This window comes from Coenobita brevimanus, chromosome 89 (assembly GCF_032717465.1).
Source record: "Coenobita brevimanus isolate Jiangsu-jjx chromosome 89, ASM3271746v2, whole genome shotgun sequence".
In the NCBI taxonomy this organism is placed as follows: Eukaryota; Metazoa; Arthropoda; class Malacostraca; order Decapoda; family Coenobitidae; genus Coenobita; species Coenobita brevimanus.
The window spans coordinates 32,278,126-32,301,531 of NC_137042.1; the positions used below are offsets into that span (position 1 = coordinate 32,278,126).

A 23,406-nucleotide genomic window follows, 5' to 3' on the forward strand; every position below is an offset into this window, starting at 1 on the left:
AAAGAGCATCATCAGTATACCAGAAGAAATTCTTGAAGTAGTCAAGGAGTACAGTTACTTGGGGCAAATACTAAAATTAATGATAGACCCTTGGTTTAGGTTATCAAGAAAAAGTCTCTGTGACTCAGACTTCACCCTGTATACCTCTCTTCTAGCCCTACGCTTGGCAGCCAAGTATTCCTCCTTGCTACCATCCTTCTTCCATTCCCAGAAAAGTCTTTTCATCTTAATTGCAGCTTCTACACCCTCATCCCACCACCAAGCTACTTTATGTCTTGGTGGTCCTCTTGTCCAACCACACATTACATCAGTAACTCTCAAGAGATTGTTCTTAAGGGCTCTGTACTGTTCATTAACGCCTCGGTCTACGACTCCTTGTTCAGCCACCACTCTCCTCATCTCGCTATAGAAGACATCCCTTACTACTTGATTTTCCAGCTTCCATATTTTCCTCCTAGGTACATAAGTCCTCTTTTTCATCACTTGTTCTTTAAACACCATATCACAAATCAATAGCTTGTGCTGCAGCACACACTCCTCACTTCCTCTCTCTCTCTCTCTCTCTCTCTCTCTCTCTCTCTCTCTCTCTCTCTCTCTCTCTCTCTCTCTCTCTCTCTCTCTCTCTATATATATATACAATATATTGTGCATATACAGCAAACTCTCTTGTATGTGCTGCCACATCTTCTAGAATGCATCATTATCTGTCACAGCAAGTGGAGGCAAATTTTAAAAAACTTACAGGATGCTCAAAATTAGAAATCCATGCCATCCGATGGAAGTCCTGCCCCTCAGACACTGCCGTAAGTCTCATCACCAAAACACTGCTTTTAATGTTGCGAAATTTGGCAATTTTCTAATTTGTTAACTGTATGTCGCTATCTTTAGCATTCTTACGTTCAGCATTAATTATATAAATTTTCCTCGTCTTCAATACGTTTCATACTCATATTTTCTAGAGTATCTCATCCCAAAATGGATGATGTGTTGGTTCTCCCCCCCTCTCCCAAGGCCATCACTCTCACTGTAAGGATTGTAACTGCAAGGTGGAGTCAGAATCCCAGGAGCATGAATGGTGAGTGAATGAGAGTGCAGCCTAGTTAACTAGGCAGAAATTAGATAGTTCTCCCTCTAGTTTATTAGTGTTTTTTATTGCTCTCTTAAACCCTACCTCACCCAACCCTTGTATGGGAAAAGAGGTTGGGATGATGATGATGATGATGATGATGATGATGATGATGATGATAATGTTGCAGGTGATTGAGCCGTACAAGAAAGTGTTGAGCCACGGGGGTTACTATCCAGGGGCTAATGAGGCCATCATCGTCTTTTCTGCCTGCTTCCTCCCTGACAGGTCACGCAAAGACTATGATTATGTCATGGACAACCTCTTCATGTAAGTTTTCTTCCAGCTTGAATGAAATTACTGTATTTTATAATAATGTAGGCCTAATGCTGGAACATTGATTTATATGGAAATATAAATAAAGTATCAGCTACTTTTATATGACTGGTACTGCTAACTTACACAATGGAAATACAAGTACAGTATATGAAACTTGTATAAAGTCTTAATAAAATATATAAGTGAAACTTATCAAGGGTGATCCATGTATTATGCAACCAAAGTTCATGTGTTGCTGGGACAGCTCAGTCAGCAATACTATATCCTTTTTACTCTAACTTGGCCTAAAACTACCATGTCAACATCATTAATGATGAGTTGTAACAATAAATTAACACTAGAATATGATGTCACCTATAAAGATATGCTATGAAAAGGATGTTCAGGTGTAGTATTGTCTTTTTCTCCCACTAGCAACATGATATAAGTCACTTAAGGGACAAAAATCTGAGCCATGTTATAGTAAAAATAGTATAGTGCATACCCTGCATCATTTTCTACTTCCCATAGCCTTTTTCATGCCTTTTACTGTTTATTCTATTATGTTCACTGACTGTACAGTTAATTAATAATTTCATGAGGCAGCCAAAATGACTTTGTTCCTCACATTAGTAGACAGTCCTTCCTGCAACAGACAAGACTGGAGAGCACAATAGATGGACCACCTAATACATTAATGGCACAAAGGTATATGAAACTTATATATTACTTGTACAGGTATGTGCTGACAACACTAGACCAGTTAATTGCAGAGGACTACATACTAATCTATCTACACGGGGCCACAACACGAGGCAACATGCCTTCCTTTGCATGGCTTAAGGTAATTATTATGCAATGTATCATGTGATGGAAAGTATTATGAGAAATACCTTGAGAAGGTCTGGCCATTTGGTGGGAATGGAGAAGAGACACTGACTAGCAGAGTGTAGGTGAGGTGGAAGGGGATGGAGGAGGCTGAGGATGAGATGGAAGGAAGGACTGGAGAGGTATATATATATATATATATATATATATATATTCAATTACTTGGGTAGTGTCTTGAGTAAGGATGGAACTTTGGGGGATGAAGTGCGTGAAAGGGTACAGCAGGGAAGGAAGGTTGTTGGTTCACTGAAAGCAGTGATGAGAAATAGGGAGGTGAGTATGGAAGTTAAGAAGTCACTGCATGATAGTATTGTGATCCCTACCCTGATGTATGGAAGCGAGGCGTGGACCTTGCAAGAGGGGAACAAGTCAAGAGTGGGAGCAGTGGAAATGAATTACTTGAGAGGAGCATGTGGAGTGACATGGTGGGACAGGTTGACGAATGAAGAAGTGAAGGAACGTTGTGGGGTGGATGTGGATGTGGTTGAGAAGATTAGGAGAAATAGACTGAGGTGGTTTGGACATGTGGAGAGAATGGAGAATGAAAGACTGACTAAGAGGATGTATGTAGGTGAGGTGGAGGGAGGGAGAGGGAGGTGTAGACCGAGGATGAGGTGGAGGGCTGGAGTTAAGAGGTATATGAGGGAGGGGGGGTGAGTTGGGGGGAGGGTAGTCAAATGGTGGGTGACAGAGTGACTTGGAGGCGTTTTGTCTACGGCCACCCTTTGCGGGATTAGGGCGTCAGGCTATAGATAGATAGATAGATAGATTTAACTAAAGAACAGAGGAAGGAAAAACAAGTAAATAACCAAAAAAAACAATCCATACGCCAGACTACTGGTGTCCTCCATTCATAAAATATCTGTAACAGTTGGACTTGAACGGCTGTAGGTTGAAGTCTGGGGGGAAACAACTCCAGGGAAGCGAGTTCCAGAGACATGCAGTTCAGGAAATGGATGAATTCTGATAGGCAGAAGTTCTACAACATGGCAGTGTGACATTCCAGTCATGTGCGCTACCAGATGCCTGTGTAGCATGACGGAAGGCATTGAGAGGTGGCACAATGGATGCAACTTCATCTGAGCATTTGCCATAAAAGTTCCTGTAAAATAATGCATGGGATGCAACATTCCTTCTTACATGTAGGAGAGGCAGTTTATTTATAATATCAGGGTTATTAATAATTCCAACAGCATTGTTCTGAACTTTGACTAGTTGTTTTAGTGCAACCTCTCCACATCCATTCCACAAGGGTGAGCAATATTCTACTGACAGTGCACATGACTCTTATCAATTATAGCTAACTGTTTATAGGTGAAGAAGTTACAGACTGTACAACAAACCAAGTTTCTTTGAATAACAGTGGTGTGAACTGGAGAGAGGGCAGGCTGATGGGGGAGGATACAGTGACATGTGGATGATTAAACAGTAGCAGCCCATTCTGGGACCAAGGCATTTAGTTGCAGATACCTAGATAGACACAGATAAATTATTAACCTCTACAATACAGTATATCAATGCCTTTTAATAGTCTGAGGAAACAAGTCAAGTGTGAGAGGAGTGGAAGTGATATATTTGAGAGAAATATGTGGCATAAGAGAGAGAGAGAGACTACTGTTGACTTTAAGTAGCATTGTCATGTTGATTTGGATGTGCTGGAAAGCATTATAAGTATCTGGAAATGGTGTGGCCATGTTAAGAAAAAAAGGAGAATGAGAGACTGACTAGGTGAGTGTGTGTGAGTTGGAGAGGGAGAGGAGAAAAGGGAAACTGGGATGAGATGGTGGGACGAAGTGGAGAGTTACATGTGTGAGGGTGTGAGTTGGAGAGAGGGAAGCTTGATGGTAGAGAACAGGATGAAATGGAGGCGATTTGTTTGTGACCACTTAAGCATCTCGTCACAGACTTCAATGATGATTATTATTAAAATATTATTATTATTACTATTATTATTATCAGTATTATTATTATTATTATTATCATCATTTTCATTATTATTATTATTATTATTATAATTATTTTTATTATTATTATTATCATTCTTGTTATTGTTGTTGCCAGAGGTGTTACCAGATGATTGACCGTCGCCTGCGCAAAAACCTGCAGGGGCTGTACCTGGTTCATCCCACTTTCTGGGTCAAAACTGTTGTTGTCATGACACGGCCTTTTGTCAGGTCAGTTCTTCAGTAATCAGTGTTCATCACAAAAGAGTCTGTGCTTCTCTGTCATACAGCTGGTCCTCCATATTGGTAGGTTCATTATTTGTGGGTTTGGTAGTGCTGTTATCTTTTTCATAATGGTGACATCTTTTATGGTTTGCTTGCAATCAATAGATGATTTAGACAACTTTTCAGAATGTTTTGTGGTAGTGATGGGGTTAATGAAGGCAGTTTGAAAGTGTTATCCTATGGTGGATAAAATCATCCAAAGACAGCATAAACATATTTAATACATATGCCATCAAATTGTAGGGGTTAAGCACCTCAAAATACACATCAAACAAGTAGATTTTAACATCTGATGATGCTCTGGGGCACTACAAAATGTCTTAGGCAATCACATAGTCAAATTACAATAGCAGAGGCTATTTTGGAGTGAGCCATATATTTGTAGGTATCTTGCAGTTTCTGGATGAGTTCATACTGTATCCCATGTGATTATGGGGAGCCAAAATATTTCACTTTAACTTGGTCAAAAATTACCATTTCTCCATTTTGAATGCTTAGTTACAACAACAGATTAGCACTAGAATATTATGCTTGCCATGTTAAGGATGTATAGCATTGTTTCATTCTGCCACTAAGCTATGTGAAATAAATGGCAAAAGGACAAAAATATGGGGTTAGATTACAAAGAAAAATCTATAGTCCTCATTTACCTATGACCCTTACTCTAAAGTTGTTACAGTTGAATCATTACTAAGTCAATTATGAATTAATACCTTTCCTTCAAATGGTCAGCCATAATTTGTTAATACACTGTTCTGTAAGTGAAGCTAAGACCCTATTGGAAGGACACAAGTCAGGAGTGAGTCAGTGGTAGTGAATCAGCCTGTACTTGGGGGGAGCACATGAAGTTATGTGGAGAGACACACAAGCAAGTAATGAAGTGAAGAAGCGTTGTGGTGTTGACATGGATGTGACTTAAAGTTTTAAGAGAAATACTATCAGATGATTTGGCCATATGAAGAGGACAGGGAATAAGAGATTGACTAAAAGAATGTATGTGAGTGCAGTGAAATGGGGACTGGGGCAGCTGGAGACCGAGGATGAGAGGAAGAAATGAAGTGCAAAAATATACGAGAGAGCGGGTGTGTGAGTAGGGTGGAGGGTAGCCAAATGCCAGAGGACAGGGCAACATGGAGGCAATTTGTTTGTTGCCACCCCTTACAAGATTAAGGCATCTTGCTACAGACAGACAGAAATTGCTCTGGTTTGAAATGAGTGCTATTTTTCTACTTCTAACTCATAATCCCATGAATCTGGCCCACTTTTTAAACTTATTTTTGAAGATTCCAGATGATTTTATCTAACTTATGATGGGACTTTCACACACATGGGATTTATTTAAGCTAAACTTAACCCCTCCAGTTTGAAGAATCTATCCTGGGCTGAACATAATTGTTAGGGGATGACAAGAGTAAACTGAAAAAGACATCCCAAGCCTTGAAAAGATTACTAGCTCATAGTCTGCATGTATCCTAGACCAGTGGTTCTCAATCTTGGGGGCACACACTCCAATGTGGATGTGATTGATTTTCAGGGGAGGGGGGGATATGAGAGCCCAGAGCAAAAACTGTGTGTGTGTGTGTGTGTGTGTGTGTGTGTGTGTGTGTGTGTGTGTGTGTGTGTGTGTGTGTGTATTTATCTAGTTATATTTACCTAGGTGTAGGATACAGGATTTGAGCTAAGCTTGTGTTGTCCTGTTTCCATATCTTAATTTACCCAGTCTACTTTTAAACACAGATATTCTTTACTTGCACCACCTCCTCTTCCAAATTGTTCCAAATGTATGTACGGTGCTTATACCTGAGAAACTAAATTTTTTTCATATCAATTAAGCATCTACTCTTCTTCAGTTGATATTCATGTCTCATTATGCTTCAGTCATTATCCACAAACAGATATTCTCTAGCCACCTTTTCCAGTTTTCTAACTCCTTTAAACAGCATAATCAAATTTCTTCTCTCTCTTCCTTCCTTGGGCAATGGTAACTTCAGCCTTTTCAGTCTCTCTTCATAAGACAATTCTCTCAAACTTGGTAGCATCCTAGTCCCCATGCTCTGAACCTTTTCCAGGTTTCTTACATGCTTCTTCAAATGTGGTGACCATATCACTGCTGCACATTCTAACTTTGGTCTTATCATGGACATAATTATTTCTCTCAACATTTCTTCATCAAGATAGTTGAAAGCCACTCTTATATTGGCCATCAATCTATATGCTTCTCCAGTGATCTTATTTATATACTTCTCTGGTGATAGATTATCCTGTATGGTCCCTCCTAGATCTTTTTCTTCCCTTGCTTTGCTGATCTTCTCTCTTCCCATGTACCGGTAGTCCCATTTGTAAGACTTTTTTTTTTTTTTTCAAGTCTGGCTCCAACTGTGTACAACTTATCCAAATCGTTTTGCATCTCCTAACAACTGTCACCATTCTAGATGCACTTCATAATTTTTGCATCACTTGCAAACATATTCATACAACCGCTTAAGTCTTCTTGCATATAATTTACATACATTAAAAACACAACAATAGCAAAAACTGAACCTTGTGACACTACTAGTCACACTCTTCCTCTGAGAACACTTTTCTTATAATTGTTCTCATTTTTCTTCCCACTAAATAAGTTTTTGATATTATGTCCCCGACTTAACAGACATTCCTCCACTACTTTTGGCAGCAGAGGTGGAGATCAAGGATGAGATGGTGGGATGGGGTGAAGCATATGAGAGAGGATCACCCAAGTTGGAGACAGGGCAGCCATATAGTAAAGGACAGGGTGGCATGCAGGCAGTTCATGTGTGGCCACCCCTTACTAGATTAAGGCATCTGGTGATAGACAGATAGACTTTTGGCATACTCTGTACTTACTCCAAAACTATACATTATATCTCTCGCTCTACTTTTGTATTTCTTTCTTTTTCTTTTTTTCAGTGCAAAGTTTGCCCGCAAGTTAAGGTTTGTAAATAGCTTGAAGGAACTCTCCAGCCTTATACCTATGGACCAAGTTTGCATCCCAGATCGTGTCAAACAGTAAGTTGACTTCTAGTAATGTTGCTCTGTCTGTCTGTCTGTCTCTGTCTCTCTCTCTCTCTTGTGTGTGTGTGTGTGTGTGTGTGTGTGTGTGTGTGTGTATTTACCTAGTTGTGATATACAGGAAATGAGCTATGCTCCTGGGGTCCTGTCTCTTTTTCTTATTAAGTCAAATTTTGTTTTGAACTCATTTAAGTTTTTAGACTGGACGATCTTTTTGTCCAGGCTGTTCCACATGTCTATGCATCTACTGTATATGGAAAACTATATTTCTTGATATCCTTCACACAACTTGGCTTTTTCAGTTTCATTCCATGTCCTCTTGTTACTCTCCTATCCCATACAAACAGATCATTTTTATCAATTTTATCTAGTCCCATCATGGCCCTGAACACTGTAATCATGTCGCCTCTCTCTCTCTCCTTTCTTCTAGGGAAGGCAGGTCCAACTTTTGTAGCCTCTGTCCGTAAGACAGATCTGCCAGGCTGGGGACCATCTTGGTTCCTGTCCTTTGTATTCTCTCGATCTTATTTATATCTTTCTTCTTGTGTGGGGACCACACTACTGCCACATATTCCAACCTGTGGCAGATCATGGCCACTATCAATTTTTTCATCATTTCCTCATCCTTGTAATGGAATGCCACTCGTATGGTAGTCAAGAGACTGTACGTATCTCTAACTATCTTATTAATGTGTTTTTCCGGTGACAAACTATCCTGGACCAGCACTCCCAAATCTTTCTCTTCTCTCACTTTTTTGATTGGTTCATTGCCCATCATGTAATTCAGTGATAGCCTCTTGGCACTCTTACCCATTTCCAATATTTTACATTTTTTTGCGTTGAATTTCATTTCCCATCTCTGACCCCAATTTTGGATCCTATTCAGGTCTTCCTGCAGCATTTTACAGTCTTCCTCGACTTCTACTCTCTTCAAGATCTTTACATCTTCAGGAAACAGACTTGTCCATCTATCATATCATTTATGTAAATCAGGAACATTAGTGGTGCTAACACTGAGCCCTGTGGGACTCCACTTGTTACTTCCCTCCATCCGGACATCTTGTCCTTTATTACTGTCCTCATTTGTCTGTCTCTCAAGAAGTCTTTCATCCACTCCAGGATGTTTCCGTTCAGTCCTCCTATGTGCTCCAATTTCCACATTAGTTGCTTGTGGGGTACCCTGTCAAAGACTTTCTCTAAATCTAGATACACAGACTCCACCCAGCTGTCTCTCTCCTGTAGCATGTCAGTCACTCTAGTGTGTGTGTGTGTGTGTGTGTGTGTGTGTGTGTGTGTGTGAACAGTGAGTGTCATGAGTTTCAGCACCTCTCATTGGCTGCAAGCTTAGTGGATGAGAGATGTTGGTGACAGGGAGGAAAGGGTGGATGAGGTGAGAGAAGCAGAGGGGTGGAAAATGGGTGAGGGAGGGATGGGGTGAGTGAAGCAGAGGGGGAAATGGGGTGAGGGAGTTGAGGGAGGGATATGGTGAAAGTGACTTGCGGAAATGTTTTGATAATATACTGGGATTGTTGTATTACTATAATAATTCACATCCAGTTCTGGAAACAGGCCTCTATTGCTAGTTATTGTATTTCTAGTTCTAATATCATATCTTCTGTGGTAGACAGGATCACCCATCATCCACTCACTTGATGTAGTTCTACTTTCCCGTGACTAAACTGAGTGACAAGCTGAATGTTTCATGTAGCCCACGAAGCTGTCTGTATGGGTGATAACTACAAAACCAAATTGATGCCTGGTGGTGTAGTGGGTTAACTTACTTCTGTGAGATGTTGTCCATAATGGTTTACATCTGAGGGATGACTGGGGTTTACTGCTCACATGCTGCCACTCAGAGGCGAGAAAGAATGGACACTTTCCTTATCCTCTTTCCAACTAAATATCACCCAGTTCATTTTCATCCCATTAGGGGCATAGGGGCTTTGCACCCACTTTGAGAGGTCCATAAAATAATATCAAAATATGTTATACCATCTTTTACACCGTTGCAGATATGATGAGATACGGGAAAGCTTGCTACCTAAAACATAGGTAAGAACTTGACTTTGGGTCTTCATTTTTTTTTTTTTTTAATTAAAGGGAAAAGATTCATGGGCTCATAGCTTTTGGTTCCTTTTCCTTTCATTAAAAAAAATGGATAAGGAATTTAACTTACAGTGCAATCCAAGTGACTCCTTTACACAATTCTCTTCAGGCAGACTTTGTGGGTGTCTGTATCTGTTGATGTTTACATTTAAAGATGTGTGACCATGATATACTCTTTACACTTTAATTTGGTCTACAACAGCCATAACTATCATGAATGCTGAGTCATAAAAAGATAACAGTACAGTGTGATGCCAGTGATGAAGCTGTGCTATGGAAAGGTGGTATATCTACAGAACTGACATTTTCTGCCTCTGAGCTGTACGAAGATACAAAAGGCAAAATCAGGGTCACGTTAAGATGAAAGAACTGCATTACAGAATCTGTAGGTCCTGTCACCTGATGGCACTCTTCATGCAGCACCTTCCCCCACATCTTCCTTAGTATGCCTCTGGACACTCTTCCCTCCACATCATGCCTGTGACTCTCCTCAGCCAGTCAAACTCCTCCCTCTTCTCAGTATGCCTAAACCATCTCAGGATAACAGCCTGCATCATTTCTCTGATATTTCTTATGCCAAATAATCTCTCTTGCAGCACACTTTTACAGTTTTGTCAATCACTGAGACCCTAATAATCCATCCCAACATTCTCATTTCTGTATAATCCAGTCTGCATGACTCTTCTATTTATACTTTTTGGACTGTAAAATAATCTTAGAGCCAAAACAGAAATGTCAAAAAGGTGTTTTGAGATACCAGGCTGAGGCAATCATATTGTATCATTTATAAAGACTCCAACATGCTTGCATGCATTGGCCTGGGTCACCTAATGGAGGCTCTCCATGTTGCTTGATCTCTGGCAGCCTCCCTATTCAGTCCAGTATCCTTGAAATCACACTCTGTGACCTTGTCCCAGGTCTTTTTTGGTCTGCCTCTTGCAGTTCTAACACAGCATTCACAATTCCCACCTTCTCTACCCACCTGCTATACTCCACCCTCCCAGCACACCCAGAGAACCCCAATCCACCCATCTTCATCATTACACCAACACATTCCACTTCCATCCTTCCTCTCAACACCTCAATCAATTCCCAGCCTCCCCCGGGCCTCACATTCAGGAACACACCACATATCCATCCATGAAAAGTAGGTTTCGAGCCAGTCTGCCTAGCATTAAAGTCATGAGGGTGTGGCAACGAATGTTAGTAAGAAGAATGAACATCAAGAACAAACTGAGAGGAACAAAACATTTTCCTTATGAAAAACATAAAAACGAAATGAAGATGTAAAGCAATATGATTCTGCTTTTCTGAAGTGAACTGTGACTCAGAAACTGATGATACGGAAGACTACATTTACAGCAATCAAAACTTCCTGTGTACAGCTTATAGAATTTTTTTTTTTCTTTTCAGACAATGATATGGTGTAATGGGGATTGTGGTAGGTCTTCCTGCACTGTAACTTATCTCTACTCCTGCTGAACATCACTCCCAAGACCTCTCATTTCATCACCAGATTTACAGAAAGAATTTATCTCCAAAAACTATTGTCTACAGCAGTATTCATTAAAAGAAAAAAATGAATTTAAATACAAAGTACATCCATATTCATGTAGTTCACTAAATGGAAACTGTAATAATGCTAGCATTATCTTTAAACTTTTCCTTGCTTGGGACACAAATTCGTGTACAAAGTGTTTTCGTACAACTATTTTCTGGACACAAAATCACATTCAAAAAAGGGGAAAGACAGCTGGGCTTGAGTGGAAACGGATCTACTTGTTCTAACCCAGATGTTTTTCATTTTGTTTGTACCATACATGATCTTGCATCCATATAATGGCCATACACCATTTCATGTTCAAGGAAGGAGAAAACGTTAATTAATTAAGAGAACCTTTTGATATTTTCTCCATCAACATAAAATAACATAAAATAAAGTTTGCACCTTCATCAGTTAGCCAAAAGAACTTCTGGACATTTAGTGTCTCAACATAAAATGACAATGGCAGTCCTTGATAAGACAACAGTTTCATGTGCAGAGTGTCATGTACAGAAATGAGCTAGAGTTCACCATCACTTCTCTCTCAGTTGTGGCAACTGAAGGTGCTACCATATACGAACTACCCATATTTTTATGTGATAGTAGTATGATGCACAAAACTAATGAATATGGGAAGGAAGGACACCCTCTTTCATTAGGAGAGGAGTGGAGAAATATAAAAGGCAAGACACAAAGCTGGTAGAGGATTGTTGGCAAACTTCTGCTCATGCTATACCGGCTATTTGTAATGAGTATTAAATGAATGCTTCAGAGCTGTCATTAAAATGTTCTTTTGTTATTATTATCAAAATGCAATTGCTACACTCTATGCCAGCCATCTTGTTCATAGAGTCACACCATTTAACAGTCCCCTCTAACTGGCAATGGTAATGTTCTTTCTACTGATAAAATGGTGACCTGTATCACACAGCAGATTCATACTTATGTTCATATTTATTTACATAGTTCACACTGACTTTCCATGAGTCAACAAAGGAGGCTAAGAAGGTAAAGTTCTATGGATAAATTGGCTGGTGTGGGGTACTGTAGACAATGGTGTGCTGTACAGAGAGAGATCAAGAGTGGATGGAAGATTGAAGATCAAGCACAAATTAACTAAAAAGTTACTGTTCTAGTCCTCTGGCACTTCTGTAGTCAGTGTATTTTCATCTGACAGAAAGAGGTCACTCCCACAACTGGAATACAGTGCTGAATATGATGAGCCTTATGATGGGCCTTAGTTATGTGGAAGGAACGAGCTGACTTTGGTTACCTGTCAAATCCATCCTTTGATCTGACTACACTTGGCCACCAGCTGAGCTGGAAGATGTTAGGAATCTTTGTCAGGTTAGAGTAACCAGGCTATAGTGAGTGTATTTTACAAGTACAGTAATCCCTCGATAATCCGACATAATAGAGCCAAAAGCATGTTTGGAAAGTGGATCCATTCGGATAATGGACTTCTCCCTTGGCCCCCCTCTGTACATAACCTAACTTTGAAAGCCATTGTAAATGGCCACAACAGTATATCGTACAACACATGTTCCTGTTGTTTAACATTACTCTGTGTGGTCAAACAGACCTGTAAACCACAGCCAAGCAATTACCATGGTCAAACAGACCCATCAACCACAGACAAGCAATCACCACTGCAGGGCCATACCATGCAGTGACGAAAAAACATTTAAAACACGGCCCAGCCAGATGAAAATGTTCGCGCGGCCATAATTTCAACCCAGATGCAAGCATTTTATCAGGATAAAATGGAAAAATGTATGAATAATGGTTCGAAACAGCTAGATTATAGTGTCCGGATAATGGAGTGTTTGGATAATGGATGTTTGCATAATCAAGGGATTATCGTATACATAAAGGGCAATACTAGCTTTGTAACATCTCTTCCTTAATGTTTTCTTCTGTGCATTATATCTCAACATCTCCTTGTATGTTACTGAAGCTATGTGTGTTGCTATTAATGCTATAAATAACATACAATAGAATGTTAGGGGGTAATATGCAAAACAAATTTCAGAAGAACAATTGATATGGAGCACTTAAAATTGACCAGAATATTCATTCATGGCAACAAGTGCTTAACTTAGGAAACCTGTACTAAGATGTGATGTAATATGCCTTGAGACTCCCAGGTTTATGATCCTATTTTGTACTTTATTTAGACTAATTTGACCTAAAATTGCCATCTCTTCATCTTGAAAAATATGAATTATAACAAGAGATTAACAACTGATTATGCTGCTAATCACAAAGTGCAACAGAAAGGATGTAGAGATAATAGCACTGTCTTTTCTGGCACTGAACTATGTGAAGTAAGCTGCAAAATGAAAAAAATCTGGGCCAACTTAAGGTCAAAGAATTAAGGTCACCTTCAGAAGCTTTCTACCTTCTTCATGTGGCATGACTTAATGAAATATAAGAATTACTGTAAAGCCATATTTCAAGAAGCTGCTGAGTTGGTGTAAGATGCTTCTAGCACTTCTGCCTTGGCAATTCACTTTGCATACTGTACTTTGCTATTCTTCTGTAAGATAATTGTCTTAATATCCCTGTGGATTGCCTAAGTAACATACATGGGTCTGTTAATGCACTATATGCTGAAATCATCCAGCAAGGATAAGGTGGTACTGGAGTGGGATGTCTTCACATGGTGGCACCCATATGACTGGGTGACTCCACTGCCAGGTTACACAAACATCCCTCTGCTCCTTCTCTATCCTTCCAAAGAAAGGATGGTGAACTGCAGAAGAAACATACAGTAACTTCAGTCCACTGAGTTCACATTTTATATGAGCCAAGAGCTATAATTGGTACCTCTACTGCTAAGGAAAAAGAGCCAGGGGACTTTCCTAGCCAGTGAGAATACAGGCCTTTGACTCTCTTCCAAGGGTACAAATTGGGTGAAAAATGTTGTATATCCCCCCAAAAAAAACTTTTTCAGATGTAGGTATTGTGTAATAATTTTACCAATACCTCCCCCATATTGATGTACTTTGGCTATCAGCTTTACTATTCACTTTTACATTATAGTATTTATCTCAATATGGACTTAGTTTATATATGTAACGTACAAAAGAATACCAACATCCTTTATATAAAAAATTATTGGTCAGGAGGAAGTGCTGGTGCTGGAGAGGGATACCTTCATGTGGTGGCATTCATACAGTCAAATGGCTAGACTGTTTGGCTATACAAATGTCCTTCAACTCCCTCCCTGTCCCTCAAAAGGAGGATGGTGGACTGCAAGAGAAGGGTGATTTCAACCTGTAGTCCATGAGGTTCATGTCTAGTTGAACCTGGGACCACAACGACAACAAAAATAAGAGATGCTAGAAACAAGACTACAAGTTATAGAATACTCATTTGCAGGCACAACATACAATCAACCCTCATGTACTGCAGTATCGTATAACACGAATTTGTCACCTATGGTGTGACCAAAAAACATATACTGCGGGCACAAACAGATATTTATACTGCAGTGAGTTGTCAGGCACTGGAGCTCAGACGGCTCGCCAAAAGTCAGCTGTGTGTGATGACATCAAGCAGGCGATGCACTGTGATTGGTCGCATGACGTCTCATCCAAATGTACCCCAATTGGCTGCTGGGGGTGTTCTCCATTGTTTTTTGGTGGTCTCCTGCCTCATGCCAGAGTCTGAGGTAGCTACTCCCCCGGCACAGAATATTGTTACCTCTGTCTAAGCCAGTCAGGTTAGTGACCTAAACTTTTTTTTTTATTAATGTCTAGGAACTTTTATTATGTATTTTTAATAACATCCTGTGTATGAGTACCAGAGTGAATGTCAGTAGGGTGTTTTTTGGAGGGTTTGGGTGGGATTTGGAGTGAAAAGGGCAACTTTGGTCAACATCCAGTCTAGGTTAGTCCCTTATAATGAAAACATATGGAACATACGACGTGGAAAAGTTTACCGCAGCTTATTGTCATCAGTCTATATTAGCCGTGTTATAGGAAGGAGGACTGTAACCCCTTGAGTCTAATGACATATTTTATTCTTGCAATTTTCACTTTCACATTCACTTTTTTTTTTTTTTATCATACTGGTATAAGGCAAGGCATGGGAAAGGAGGAGGGGTGTCCATCATCTCATTTTATGTCACAAACTATGGGCAGACTCAAACAACTTTGTGGAAATGTGCAAAAAGCCGTGTCCGTATATATTCGGACTCGTCACTTTAGGGTACTATGAGTTAGTCCATATGTATGAGAACTCAGCAATTTTGACATTATTGATCTATCTGTAAATATACGGACATGGCATGGAACGGGAAAAGAATGTTTTCCCACAGCTATAATTCAAGTATGTAATGGCCTAAAAACTCTTTGTCTTGCCTCCAAACATTACCAGACATAAAATATGCTTGCTGAAAGTGTATTTTGAGATGACTTAACATTTTTTTTTTTTTAATTATCCCAGAATACACCTAAAACTAGTGTACTGTGATAGATTACTCAAAAATAGAAAAAACAAAACAAAAAAAGCACAAGTCGAGTTCCATGAAAGATAATCCCTGCAGTTCAGCCTCTCCTTAGCTGAAAAGAGTTACCTGGAAACTGCAAGAATGATCTGGGAGAAAAAAAATAAAGGTGATTGGAATAAAGGGGCTACACATTTAGGGTCAAGTGGTTTGGGCTGTATTATTGAAACTGCTGTGGACATGCTCCAAATTTTTTACAATAATTTCAGAAGCATGTGATGATGATGGAAGATATCTGAACTTCTGGTATCACTGCTGGTCACTCAGTAAAGTGGGGTGCAGGCTAACTGCATAAAACAGTTACAGGTGTCTAGATGCCTGACAGGGATGCCTTCATGTGGTATCATCATTATGACCAGGTGACATTAACTGCTTGGTTATACAAACATCCCTCAACTACTTCTCTATCCCCCACACTGTAACGAAGATGGTTAATTGCAAAAGGAAACCAACTTGGCCTTCAGTCCACCAGGTTCACATTGGATGGGCTTGGGGTTGCAAAGTACTACATACTACTACTACTGCTACAGGTCTTCTAAAAATGACCAACAAAAATTTGGGGCTTGTTTACGCATACACTCATCTAGTTTTAAAATTATAGCCATCTGTCTCATATATTAAGTGTTCTGTATACTGTAGTAGAATGCTGATCACTTCATACACATATTTATGGTTTCACACTTATTCAGTATATAATGCATAACCGTGGGCTCAATTGTTTGAATGTTGATTTAACCCCTTTGGTCCCATGAAGTATTTTATATTTCATTCCTGCTACCACTTGATGATTTTATTCAGAGTAGTGACGACATCCACAGCCAGTTTGTTTGCATCTGATGGAACTGGCCCAGTCACAGTCTGAGTGCAAGGTTGTGGTTGTGTGAAAGTAAATGAATAATTATGAGGTAGTACTGAGTCTCCTTGGGTACTACAGTCAGCTCTCACTTAACACGTGATCTGAGTGCGTGAACCTCACATAACAAGGAAGGCAATTTTTTAGGCCAGGAAATAGTCAAAACATGAAAATGACAGATATAATGCAGGTGAAAAAATCTGCCCATTTTTCCGAAAACCGTATTACTCTGCGACAACAGGGATTACGTGGCCTGAGGCCACAAATTATGATGTAAACAGTTGTTACGCCAAAAAATTGGTCATAACGTGGTGGGAACAGACATAACATGGGAAGCGATAGTCATAGCAAGGGTTGCATCAGCCAATGATGTATGGCTGTCACGTGTCCATGCAGGGGGTTGTCACGGTCCACTGAGCATTCCTGCCCCCACTTGAGCCTACCCTCTCCCCACACTCTGGCTGCACATGTGCTGTGTGTTATCTTTGTTCTTTTTTACCACCTGGCAACCAGTAGGAGTCCTGCCCTTCCTCGGAGTCCCCCCCCCCCCCGGAAGCCCACAACCTCTTCAGTTCAAGGCGAGGAGTCCTCCAGTGTTTGTATGTAATGAAGTCATTATTAGGTGGGTAAATGTCCTGCAAAAACTCTCTAAATTGCCCCAAAAGGTGAACTTGGGGCTAGGTTGGGTACCATGAAACCCTTTAACATGTACACACATGTCCCTATAACATGAAAATCTCACAAACGGGACCTTCAGGGGACAATATTCACGTGTTATGTGAAAGCTCGCTGTAAATAAATCAAGTATCCAACCTGATATCTCTGTCAGTTAATTGAGCTCAGAGGGATTAAAGTTTTTTTTCAATTGGGATCATATGCACTGTAACAGTGAAGGGGTTAGTGATGTCTATAACCAACCCCTCTAGTTCAAAAAGTCACTCTAAGGCTGAATAAAACTGTCTAGTTATGGCAATGATAAAATATAAAAGACTCTTTCGAAACAGCAAACTCCTTCAGGTCAACAATGAAGTTTCTATTTTGTTCTTTTATCTCCAGATTATTTTGTTTTCATCTTGGGATATACTCTTCCAACTGTAGGTGTTAGATATAGCATTCACCAGCTCCTTTCGTGCAAAACCTTCCCTAAAATGACTAAAATCATCCAATGGTGGCTAGAGTGGCAAAAATAAGACCTTGAAGTGAAGAGTTTATGTAAATGTTATCCATGTACCATAAACACATATATTGTATTAAAATGTATAAATATGCAAATTCCATAAGAGGAATCATAATGAACATATTTGTATATATGAAGAGCACAGTGAGGTTGACATATAAAGCGGGCAGTAAAAAAGAGGGGTTGTATTCTAAGTGACTGAGAATTCATAGCACCTCTTCCTTAGCATGCTACTCATGTGAACTGTGCTGGAGAGGGACACCATGTAGTGTCACTGATACAACCAAGGAGCTCTACTGCCCTGTTATATAATAATTCCTCGGCTACTTCCATACTTCCTGAAAGGAGGATGGTGAACTGCAGGAAGAGGACAACTTAAGCTTATAGTCCACTGGGGTCACATTTAAACCTGAGACCACAAGAGTAACTATGTTGGTATTAAAATGCTATAAAAAGCATACAAGAAGACGTTAAGGTGTAGTATACAAAATAAATTGCTAAGGAAGGGGTACTATGAAGTTTCCTATGCCATCTGGAATACAATGTTTAGTCTCAATGCATACAGGTAACCTCAACCTTGCATCCTGCATATATTGTAAATGTATAGAACTATAATGATGCATGCATGCTTTGTGAATAATGAAAACATGGATTATATATCACATGTTAGAACTGACTTGTTATGATATGTATCAAGTCCTGTAGCCTTTGTAATAACTAACGTACTGTTGATCACAACTTTCTCACCATATGCAAACCTTAGGCCACATCCACTAACACACTTACAATTAACTCCCGCTTGTAACTCAGATTTTGATCAGTATGAAGATATGTGGTAAGATTCTGAATTCACATTTTTTCCATGATCATCATCATCAGTAGCAACATACCAATCTTTTTCCTCACCTAAGGCTGGGACATGGTAGGGTCTAGAGAGCATGAAAAATTTTGATAGAGGGAGACCCATCAAAAGTCTGTCCAGTTAAACTGGACACATTTAGTCACCATCCATGCCCCTAGAATCCAGACTCCACCCCATAGGCATTAACATCCACACTTGTCCTTCATTTAAAAAAGTAAAATAAAAAATTTAAAAGATGATACTTTTCTTCTCATAACTACAGTACCATCGCGTCCAACATGCGTTTGTCCAATTCATTTTGGGTCCAACACTGTCACCAGAAAAACTATCATCATATTTTATTGTAACATAGTGCCTCGTGGCTAACACGGAACCAACCCCTAGAAGTGGCAGAAATCCAAGGAGTTCTACCCTTGTACAGTGATACTCAGTCCAACATAGTACCCACTGGCCGTGCACATTTTCGCGATATTTTCAAGTCAAGATCATCTTGATATCCATTTTGACTGATACAGTATTTAGTTTCAAGTGGGTGCCGCAAAATCGGATCAACAAGACTGTTTTGCCTTTACCTCAGCACCATCTATAAACATTTGTTCATGTGCCATATAGCTGCCTTGGGAGATGTTCTGCAAGTAAAGGAATTAATGATATTATTCGTCACCTGACCAACCACGTGGGGGTTTTGCTTGAAATTTTGGTGTCAGATGAAAGGGCAGCTGTACCACTGTTGTTAGACATAAGATAAAATTGTCAAAATCCTCAATATCCTCATGTTGTGGTAGCATTAGGGAAAAACAAGAGTCAAATTCCTGTGGGAGCTGCAGCAAGGCTCGTGTTAAACAGTTGGCTGTAAAAAATAACCAGCCGTGTCAAATAACCTTATATGGGACCACTTTTATGTCTCGATAAGATTAAATGAAGAACTTTACTATAGTTGCTGCTAGATGGCACCACCACAGTGTCAGCTGACAGCAAATTTGAATTCTCCATGTCAATCTTGTATGGGACCACTTTTATGCCCCAATAAACCATAAGTTCTTTCTTCTTCTCTATCAAATTTGGCTCAACTTTGGTAGCGCTGGGTTTGCTTACAAAATGGAAAGTCAATATGGGTCAAAATACCTCAGGTGGAACATTGACTAATCTTGACTTGTTATGCTCAAAATTCAAAATTATTTTGACTTTTGGTGATTGCAAAAATGGGTATCAGCACAATAGTCAATACACAATATCAATATTAGTAAAAATATCTTGACTTTTAACATCATGAAAGTGACACCATCCAATCAAAACTTGCAAAGCTCAGCCCCACTGCCAGTGTTTGAGATGCCTTGGCAGAGCTTCACAGGATTCCTGGGTGCGAAGGAGTTGCTGAGAAGGACGTGACAGCCTTAGTGGTGCGGAAAGAGGAGACAACAATGGAGGAACCAATGTGTCGAGCTGCAGTGATCGACGTGGCACAGGTAGAGCAGGAGGCAAGGCTGGCTGCTGCTGGCATTGACTCATCTCCTCCAGAATTCCCCATGAGTATGCAGCCTGTCACCGAGATCCTACATGCTGCTGAGATCCTGAAAGACACAGTCAGTAAAGAACCCAACGAGATTTGTCATCAGGAAGTACTCAGTAATGTGGAGAACTGTGCGCATTATTTTGCTGATCTGCACAGGAAACACATCAACCGGAGGAATCAGTCACTCATCACTAAGTTTTTCCAGTGTCACCAGGATGAGAGAAGAGTGGTAGAGGAAGCTGAACAACAGGCAGGAGCAGCACCTTTCCCTGATGATGATAATGCTTCTGTGGGTGATTTTGAGGGCTTTACGAGTGAGGCTGAGGACCCCAACGACCCTCCTCCTGGGGGTCGGTAGGACTACCTACAGCCTCGGAAAACACCTGTCCTTCCCAACAAGCTCACCAACACTCACCTTAAAGGTCAGTGAATAATTCATGGTATCAAAATATTTTTGGGTTAATTTTTGGGGGTCACTTTTCCAGAGTTTACTGACACTATTATTTTTTCCTATGAGTTCATTTATTTGTCCAATTCAGTTTTGATCCAACACTGCATGAAAATATTCCCGTGTTGGATGTGAGGGTACTGTAATATTATTTTCTGCAGAAAGTATGCAGGACACAGGAAAGTTCTATACTTTCCTTATCTATCAGCCTATCACCAGACTTCTTACTCTCATAAGGGGTGGCTACAAATACAGTATGTTGTTTCCATGTCACTCAGTTCTCCACCATCATGCTGCCCTCTCTCCAACTCATCCCCCCTCTCTCATATATGTCTCCACTCCATCTTTCCATCTCCATCTTGGTCTCTCAATCCCCTTTCCTTCTTCATCTCATTCACATACACTCATCTATTTAGCCTCTCATTTTCTGTGTTCTTCACATGGACAAACCATCTCAAAAAACAGACAGTCATCAAGTAACAAGGATGACATGGACTGGAAAAGGACAGTGGTACTCAAACATGCATTACTTAAATAATGTGTTTGCATGTATAACAGTACAATGTGGTCTGGCAATTTTCCAAAACTTTCACTTTTACCCCTTCTTACCACTCTGCCCTACATAAATTGCCCCAGCCCCATACTTATATGCACCATCAGGTAAAACACTGAGTGAGATATAAGTATTGTAATTAAAAACATGAATGGTATTAAAATAGCAATAACAAAAACAAAAGTTAGGCAGGGTACCCATGTGCTGTTGATGCATAGCTCCACAGCACTCTCCCCCCGCCCCCTACCCCCAGTGTTGTTGTTGTCATTGTTGAGATGCTGCTGCTCCTGCATTTCCTTCTTCAACATCTGTGTTGAATCCTTCGATGGTGCTTTCATTCATGTCATGCTTTTTCACCATTTCTACCTGCCTCTTTCACTGCTCTAAATCCTTTACTCTCTCATACTTTAGGGCATGTGTGACAATGCACTGCTTTCTGGGTGGCTGAAGCTTATCACATGATGTGACTATGCATCAATATCCTTGCTCAACACTCAAACACACAAAAAAATCTTATTGATAGCACAGGTAGAATTCGGTGAGGTACGAGAAAGGACTGAGTATATGGGTATGTGTCCAGGACGGGTACCCGGATGTAAGCCAGCCAATCATGGTGAGTCTGGTGGGTGACGTCACCACTCATGACTCTCAAATTGCATCGCCAGACCAGCTGACACTTCCCATGTAAGCTCGAGATTTTCCCCGTGATGATTATGACCTGTTGCATTATGCTGACCGTGTAAGTACTAAAACGCAATACTCAACTTTTTTTTTTTTTATGTGCCAGACTCGACATAGGCTTCACAACCTGCTTTCAAGGCCCAGTAGTCCTCCTACATACCATACACCTCTATATGTCACTACTTCGGTGCTAACACCCACCGTCCATATTGAATTCATGCTAGGGCTGTCTCATACAAGACTAGTGTATTGGTATTAGCAGGGGTATTTTTATGACATGTCGGCAGGTCTTCTGGTAGATCAGTAAAGTCTGATTTTATGAAATTCATATCCATAAACTGTTCCCCACCCCAGTGGGGATTTGAACCTGTGTCCAGTAGGACTGCAGGCCACCTCTCTACCGACTGAGCCGCCTCCTCGTGCGCATTATGCAAGGAATGACTGTACAGGTATTTCCCCTCATGCATTCTAATACATCCACATCAACACCACAATGCTCCTTTACTTGCTCATTTGACTGTCTGTCTCTCAGTGTAACTCAGACATTGATGAGTATGAAAATATGGGTAAGAGTCTGAACTCACATTTCCTTGCATCATCATCATCAGCAGCAGCAGTGGCAGCAGCAGTAACAGCAGTAGCATACCAACCTCTTTCTTCTTTCCTGCAAATATATACTGAATTTGAGTTATGTGAGGGAGATGATTGTATGTATACCGTATGAGTGAATCTGTTCTCAGCCTGAGTTCTCATGTTATAATACTATACATCTGTGCATTATACTGTACTGAGTTCAGTCCATGCAAGAATTAAGGCAGAATATTGACAAAAGGTTCTTTTCTATTTTGCTGTTTTTACCTAGTGATTTACTGCTTTTATGCTCATACCTCAGTCACAAAGCCCTACTGGTCCTTAGAAAGGTGTTTCAGAAACTCAACTAACCTCATCTAATCCAGTTTATAGAGACCATAATGTATAAAGACCTTAATACTTGGCCATGTGCAGCAAAAATGGCATCATGCACCATAAAGCCCTAACTGATACACCTTGTCCCACTCACATCTTTGGGTCTGGTTAAATAAGGCTGGTTTAGTGCCTAAGAACACCATTCTGTGGATCAGTAAAGCCTCTTGAGAAAGGTAAGAGAACAAGAAAAAACAAGCAGTACAGTAAAAACAACAAAATAAAGTAAGACCTTCTATTCATATTTATCAAATTCATTTGTTCATGTTCCATTTGACTCATAATTCCATGGCAATAATCACAGTACCTTTCAGGCATTCATGGAATTTGCAAATTCACCCAGCTTTTCACTACTGTATTTTGCTTAAATTTGTTATATTGGTTATAACAATGCGTTGATGCATAATATTCACACTGTACCATTGTTGGTAAAATATATGAGCCTCTTGTGCTCAGACTACAAAGTTTCTCTTTACTTCCTCCTAACCATGATCCAGACTTTTTTAGCCCCATCAGTAGTGTAGGGGACTGGGGTTAAGCTACTCAGTTTCAACATTTAAGGCATGAGTGGCCATCTCTGTTTGTCCCTGAGTGGCATTAATTAGGCCATACACCCCAACAAACCTTTAGGTGGCAACTCTTATGGGTCCCCACCTAGTTAGAC

At 40.1% G+C, this 23,406-nt stretch overlaps 1 protein-coding gene across 1 annotated transcript; it reads left to right on the forward strand.

Moving 5' to 3' along the window:
• Positions 1 to 1,247: 1,247 nt before the first annotated feature.
• Positions 1,248 to 11,946, forward strand: LOC145411436 (protein prune homolog 2-like). Its single transcript, XM_080281476.1, has 6 exons — positions 1,248 to 1,396; positions 2,123 to 2,228; positions 4,334 to 4,446; positions 7,429 to 7,527; positions 9,543 to 9,582; positions 11,050 to 11,946. Exons 1-5 carry the CDS (start codon positions 1,248 to 1,250, stop codon positions 9,580 to 9,582), a joined length of 507 nt encoding a protein of 168 aa, XP_080137602.1. The 3' UTR covers positions 11,050 to 11,946.
• Positions 11,947 to 23,406: the final 11,460 nt, after the last annotated feature.